Source organism: Armigeres subalbatus, chromosome 3, assembly GCF_024139115.2.
Source record: "Armigeres subalbatus isolate Guangzhou_Male chromosome 3, GZ_Asu_2, whole genome shotgun sequence".
NCBI lineage: Eukaryota > Metazoa > Arthropoda > Insecta > Diptera > Culicidae > Armigeres > Armigeres subalbatus.
Window position 1 is genome coordinate 385,098,329 of NC_085141.1, and position 7,520 is coordinate 385,105,848.

The following is a 7,520-nucleotide window of genomic DNA, read 5'->3' on the forward strand; positions in this document are numbered from 1 at the left end:
ACGGACAGGACACATAACACCTAGTGGACCGGTGGAGAATTTTTCGATCACGAAAAGTTTTCTCCTTACCCACGAACCCACGCTCCATAACCCATGCCTCTAAACGATTGACGTCGCTAACCGCACGGCCACGAAGCCCACAAGCCCTTATTGAATGCCATGATTACAGTTTTGAGTATTCATTAAACAAATGTTATTAGGAGAGGGGCGCTACTTGTTGTCATTTTTAAGCTATTCTGAAACATGACGCGTCTTATTTCGTCGTAGTTCCGAGATATTTGTCAGTTTCTGGTTGATGTTTTACGATGAATCACATAGCATGATGTATCATATCATTTTTCGAAAGTTTTTTTGTCAGGAATTCTCATATTGTATTGAACATTTTATATTGCTTCCATAACATTCTTCTAAAAATTTAATACACAAAAATGTGCCTTGATTTTATGCAGATGCCTTATTTTAATAAGTTTTCCGCAGAAATTCGTTGAATTATTAAAATTCAATTTTCAAAAAGTATTTCTGAATAAAAATTGTAGTAATTTCAGGAGCAATTTTTTGCGACATTTTTGGATAACTCCTTTGCAGGAATAATAAAAAAAATCGAAACCTCTCGAGGAATTTTCAGAAATATTCTATGAGGAATTCAATAAATAAATTTTGACAGCCTAAAGAGGATTTCTGCAGAATTTAAAATCCAAAAAAATCATAAAGAAATATTTTGGAGGAAATTCTATTTGAATTTTTAGAGCGCTGACCACAGGAATTACTGTCAAAAAATCCACAGGAATGTTCCCGGACGTTTATCCACAAGAATTCATCACAGAATGTCTGCAGAGATTTCCAAAACGATTTCCACAGGAATTCAAGGAGGAAATTTTCTAATGTTTTTTCCGCAAGAGTTTCTGCAGAGATTTACAGGAAAACTACTGTGAGAATTTATGTTGCGATTTTCTCCAAAATTCCTGTTATATGATGATCACAAGAGTTTCTGAAAAAAATCCTAAATATTGCACCTTGAACTAAACGAAAGATATTCCGGGAGTTTTTCCGCAGGATGTCACCAATCAATTTCTGCAAGAATTTCCAAAACGATTTTTGCAGGAATTAATTAAGGGATATCCACATGTAGTCTCTCTAGTATAATTTACTTGAATTTATGACAAAATTTTCGAATGAATTTCCGCATAAATTCTCAGGGGAAATTTTACATAAATATCCGGAGGAATTTCCACAGACGTTCTAGGGAAAATTACGGCGACAAGCAGTTGGATTTCTGCAAACATATACAGGATAATTTCTGAATTACTGGGATGAACAATTTTGATATCAATTCTATTAAAAATCAACACAGGAGTTCCTGCGGGAAAAATTCGGATGAATTGGCGCTAAAATGTCAATTTCTGGAATTTCCTGCATGAGCTTCTAGAGAAACTTGTCACAAAAATTTAAGGATGACTTTCGGCACAAATTCCGAACTATTTTTTGCGGGAGTCCACGCAAATTATTCCATAAAATTTACGAAGATATTTCTGCTGAAATATTCCTCTGAAATTTTTCGAAGTATAAATCCAACTAGGTCAGATTTTGTATTATTTGTTTCTTGTTATTCAAATAATTGTTATACAGAAGTTCTGTTTTAAAAAAAATTGTGTGGTCTAATCCCTTAATCTCTACGCCTTGTGATCAATAATTACAACAAAGTTTTTTTTTTAATTCTGAAGAAATTGCGGTTTCTGAAGATTTTTTTTATTATTTGCCAAGATTTTCTATAATCGTTCAAATCTGGCCTAAACATTCCTTGTATATCAATGCAACTGATAAAGTTCGATCAAGGAAAATTCCAGAAAAGAAGACGTTCAGTAAATTTTGATTACTGAAATTGATATTTCACGTGTTTTTGCTAAGAATTTAGTTTAGGGTCGCGGATTTGGCGCGGAATAAGTTTCATGTCGCGCGGAAATAGCGCGGATTTGTTTTTAGTCGGCGCGGATTTGGCGCGGAAAATATTCCAGGATCTCCGTAACAACCCTGAAATTGGTACAAATGTTACGAGTTTTGTGTTCTAGACTAATAATTAAAAGAAGACTAATTTTTTTTCGCAGGAAATAATTATTAGGGCAGGAAACAGTTATGAGATAAAATACTCAACAAAAACGATATTTATTTAATGAGATTCACATTGAATAATGGGGAGTTACTCCTTCGCTGTTTTAATGACTTCCGTCAGTCGTCTCGGCATAAAATTTATGTAGATTTCGGTTCATTATTGTTGTATGTACAGTAGGGCAGTTCAAATTTCAAAAATGTTCGAAAATTCCAACTCCCATATGTCTATTAGCATCATTTTTATAATATAGGAGTCCTGGCAAAATTTCAGGCAAATCGGTGGCCATTTAGGGGTGGCGCGAAGTCAATTTATGTTTATATGGAAATTTGTATGGGAAAAACTTAAAATTTATTCAAGTCTCCCTACAATTGTCAAATTGTAATGAATTCACATAAATATCCCCAACCTCCCTTTTTGGAATCTATTTAAAGGAGACCTCCGGATAACACATTAGTTATGAGTGGATTGAACGGTTCTATTGACAGTGTGAATATGAGATAAATGGCTAAAATGATGTAATTAGCCTCAGCGTAGCAGTGGAAATATAAATCAAAATTAATGAGTTATCCACTGCTTGAGCTCAAATAGACTCCAAGGTTAGGGATGTTTATTTGAATTCATCACGATTTAAGAGTTGTAGGGGGATTTGAATAAATTTTAAGTTTTTTCCATACAAATTTCCATATAAACGCGCCACCCCTAAATGGCCACCGAATTGCCTGAAATTTTGCCAGAAATTATCAAAATGATGCTAATAGACATATGGGAGTTGGAATTTTCGAACATTTTTGAAATGTGAACTGCCCTAATGTACAGTTTCTAGGAGAAGTTTCGATTCCATTTACTGAAAGTGAATTATATTTCAACATGACAATATCTTTTGTTATGCTGCGTGTAACACAAAACCGTTTCTGGTGGACAGTAACATTCCTGTTACGGAATAACCGGCGCGTAGCCCAAATCTCAATCTAACTGAGAGTGTTTGGGGCTTACTTTCTCTAAACGTTTTCTAAAATGAGGGTATGTTTGACGCCGTTCTTCAACTCCGAACTGCTATCGTCAAAGAATGGATCAATGCAAAATAATAAACTGATACTTAAATCATATGCCGAGACGACTGACGGAAGTCATTAAAACAGCGGAGGAGTGACTCCTAATTAATCATTGTGAATCTCATTTAATAAACATCGTTTTTGTTGAGTATTTTGTCTTATAACTGTTTCCTGTCCTTATAATTATTTCCTGCGAAAAAAATTAGTCTATTTTTAATTATTAGTCTAGAATACAAAACTCGTTACATTCGTACCAATTTAGCAGCATTTCACATATACTTTACACTCCAAATGATATATTTTGGGTACGGGCATGATCAACGGATAACTGGCCATTTGATTCGTGTCCTTATAATTTTTTCGCGTAGTGTAGCATTCTGCTGCTGAGCCGAACCGAGCGAAAATTGTATCAAAACAAGCACGCACTGTTCTTTTTTTCAAATTCTCCATGTATAATTGGAGTGAAATTATAAACTTCCTGTATCCAGTAGCAATATTTTTCATTAATTATCGTATAGACTTCAGTGTTGACCCGATTTTGGCACTCCCCGATTCTGTCTACCCCCGATTTTATCACGTTTTCGACCCGATTTTATCACCCCAAAAAAATTTGTCATTCTTTTTATTTTCGTAAATAATACCACAAACAACATTGATTTTCATGAAATAACTTTCACCGCCTGTAGTTTATTACGAACGACTTCTGAGTAGGTACCTGGGTAATAATCTGTAAGCAATTTCGACAAGAAATAACGGGTACCGTTCACGCATTTGGCCTTTCCAAGGCATACAATTATTCATATTTGTGGAATGAATTAAAAAATTGGAAATATTTTTTTTCCAATTTTGTCACATACCCTGTTTTATCACCTCAAAATTCACCAGGGGAGTGATAAAATCGGGATATTACTGTATTAAAAATCATCACAAAGCGGATATTTTGTCTCATTCAAGGGTGCCGTGGTATGACCCCTATGGGTGTGGTACTCGCACTTCCTCTAAGCATGTGCTGCTAGCCTACGCAATAAATCACTACGTATCTGATGTGCTACATTAACTAAGAGCACGTGCTCGTTTAAAATGAGTATCAAACATCAGTCTGCGATTTTTCAAGCAACTATTGAGCCAACTTGTTGGCCTTAACTTTATTTTGCATAGGTGCAATGTATGTATGTATAAATGTTTCTATCCCATGTGACGCAGTCATTCCTCGAGTGTATCCTATATTCATCTCACTGTAGTCTGGCAAGCAAAGCAACACAGCAAAATGTTTACACCTCATAATTTTTACATTCGTAAAGAACATTTAAATGCATAAAACTTCAAACAGAATGACACCTAAATTAAATTATCCCGAACTTCTATCAGCCTGACTATAGTAAAGTGTATCCGTATTGCTTGTAATATGTGACCGAATCAAGCCGACAAATGGAAATATTCTAAAGTTCAAACAACCAATCGGAAATCATATCTAGGCGTTCCTGCATAGTCTTGTACAGTATATATATCGCATGGTATAGAACCAGTATTTTATCTATTTTTATTTATACACTGTACATTCCTAATTGATTTAATTTAACGGTATGCAACTCAGTTTCGTGGCTTGCAGCGTTCTTCACGCTGATGCGAATCTCCGAGAAATTAATGATAGATTTCAGCAGTTTGCTCGGTGCCAGGAATACGACTTTCAGGGAAATCCCTTTGCAGCTGTGTCATGAAGTGTAATTAAAAACAGTCGACCGCGATGTTTTCTTGGTTCCCAACCGTCTCTAAGTCAGCGGGGTTGAAAGACGGAACGCGATGACGGTACATAAGAAAAGAGAGTTTATTGAATTAATGGATCAGTAATTAAACATCATGTCTAGAAAACGAGTTATTTAATTTAATCATATTTTTAACAGAAACAGAATAAAAAATGCGAATTTATTCTTAAAACTAATCTTAATCCACCTAGGAGTGATGATGCCTTTCTCGATTCAATCGTTTGGTTTATTAGTTTGGTTTATATATGATTGCCTACCTTACGGGTGCTGCAAACGCTGTATAGCGAGTGAATTAACCAACCAACCTTATATGGTTCAACGCACTATTTTCTTCATAACTTTGGAACGCAATGACCGATCGTGATCATTTTCAATAGTTGATGTGGCATTAAACCATTAAGTAGCCAGAAACTTTATTAGAAATAATAACAAGTCAAACACCAATTATGACGCTATTTCAGGACCACAAAGAGTTAAACGAAATTTTTCATATGAGTGATTTAAAAAAAATCATAGCGTTTTTTTTTGTATTTACGCAATAAACATTCCGTAAAATAAGTTTTTTTTCTGTATCCACGTTAAGTTGAAGCGTTAGTAATGTTTCAAATGTCGCGTCTTGTGTGTGTGAGCAATTTTGTGTAGAAAATGTAGAAAGGAGAAACCACGCGGCCAGGAAAAAAACGACGGGGTAGATAAGTTGAGATTCAATGTAAACAACCCAACACATAGCGCAAGTGTACAGATCGAGTTTAGTCACAAGAATCGGGTCAATATGTACGGAGTAAATTGTTTTAGCTGGATCGGTATGTTTCGTATTTTATTTGGAGTAGCGGATTAGTTGCATTTTTTATTAATGATTGTACAGTGAAGAGAGTTTTGCCAATAAACTAATGACATCATACCGAAACGATTGATAATATATGTACCTCTATTTAAAAATGAAGAACTACAGATAATGGTGCGTAATTCAAATGTGATAGCATATGCATAAACCTAATCGTTTCCGATAAGGCCTAGTATTACGAAAGCTACTTCCTGCCGTTAGTATAGCTTCCGATAGGTGATTGAGAGGTGAGGTCATTCGCTGTGTGAAATGGATCTAAATTTCAAGTGTCCGCTGTGCGATACGTACTTCGAAGCGCAAGATGAACTCGCCGAACACATAAAGGCGAGACATACCTCGTACTACTATGACACCTATCTGGTGCCACCGGTTTTGTTTTATCCCGGCGAATCCACAGCAGTAGTAGTGGACGAAACTCCTGCCACGGTTGTAACCACAGAACCGGTAAGATAGTTGAGTGGAATAAGTCGAAGGATGGTAGTGACTACTTCAAACTTACTTGTAGGTTTCTTCCGCTGATGTATTAATCGAGCCGGCCCCTGTTCCAGATGATGGATGCTGCGAGTGCGATTGTTGTGGTGGGGATGTTGGGGCAGATGCCGGTGGTGACGCCGGGGGCTGTGGGGATTGCGATTGCGATTGTGACTGTGTGATTATGTAGTAGAGTATTTTGATGTTTGTGCTGGTTTTATGTTTGCCTTTAGTACAGATTTACAAAAGTATACTTTTTATTTATAAATTTTAGCTCTTGTTAATATTTTAAACCGCTTTTAGCTGTAAGGCCTACGACAATACTCGAACTAATATAGGTTTAATTTGTTAAAAAAAAGCTCAAATAAACAAAAATTGATTAAAAGAGGAAATATTAACGATGAAAGCCTAAATTAATTCGCCTGATGGTGGTGTTACTTTACTTATCTGTGCCGTGTGTATCTCATCAAGGATGACATTAATTCCCCGAAATATATTTAAATGGAGTACGAAATCTAATTGCATCACTTTCAAAAGACGATAACATTTCGCCTCCTGGGTTGATTAGGGGAGCAAGTTGGCCATTCTAAGCGGTAACCCTTGTAAAATAGTGAAACTCATCTGAATTCTTTTGATTCGTTCATGAAGCCTTTATAATGCTTTGTCTTTGACACAAATATCAATAAACGCTGATTAATGAAGTTTCAGTATATTTTCAACCGGTTTTAAAAAAGGTGTTTTTATGATGCCTCCTCAAATTATTACTGTCGATAAGCTATAGTCAAGTAAAAAGCTTGGTAAATATCAATTTATGCTGGAAAACGAGAAGTATAAGCTTTAAACCTTAAATTATGCTACCACGAAATTATAAGAAAATTCGAATTTCAATCACACCATCTTAAAATCAATATTTCAAGGACAAGTAAGTTTGCCACACGTTTTTCAGTTTTATAACACTTTTACATTATTGTTAACCATTCCTCGTGATAATGATGTGAAAATAATGCTCACCAAGGTCGTAATCAACATTTGCTGTCTTGCCGCATATGGCGATCTTGCCCCACTTTCCCCTATATTCGGCATGTGTTATTTACACTGCATGAGTTTTATTGCGAAATACGAAATTTCCAATAGTTTTGAAAATACAGTCGAAGGAACAGGACTTGCGCGAGAAAGTCTCGTGCACTCACCTCAACAATCCACATCTTTAGTTAAGATGCTAGCAATCAAATTTTGTGCCAATGACCCAAAAAGAGTTGCGGCCGATCCAAAGATACTGAACT

The 7,520-nt window shown here is 35.7% G+C and overlaps 1 protein-coding gene across 1 annotated transcript; it reads left to right on the forward strand.

Moving 5' to 3' along the window:
- Window positions 1-5,553: 5,553 nt before the first annotated feature.
- Window positions 5,554-6,650, forward strand: LOC134223823 (uncharacterized). The gene is made up of 3 exons (XM_062703027.1): window positions 5,554-5,880; window positions 5,934-6,210; window positions 6,272-6,650. The coding sequence occupies exons 2-3, from the start codon at window positions 6,016-6,018 to the stop codon at window positions 6,425-6,427; spliced, it is 351 nt and encodes a 116-aa protein (XP_062559011.1). The 5' UTR covers window positions 5,554-5,880; window positions 5,934-6,015; the 3' UTR covers window positions 6,428-6,650.
- Window positions 6,651-7,520: the final 870 nt, after the last annotated feature.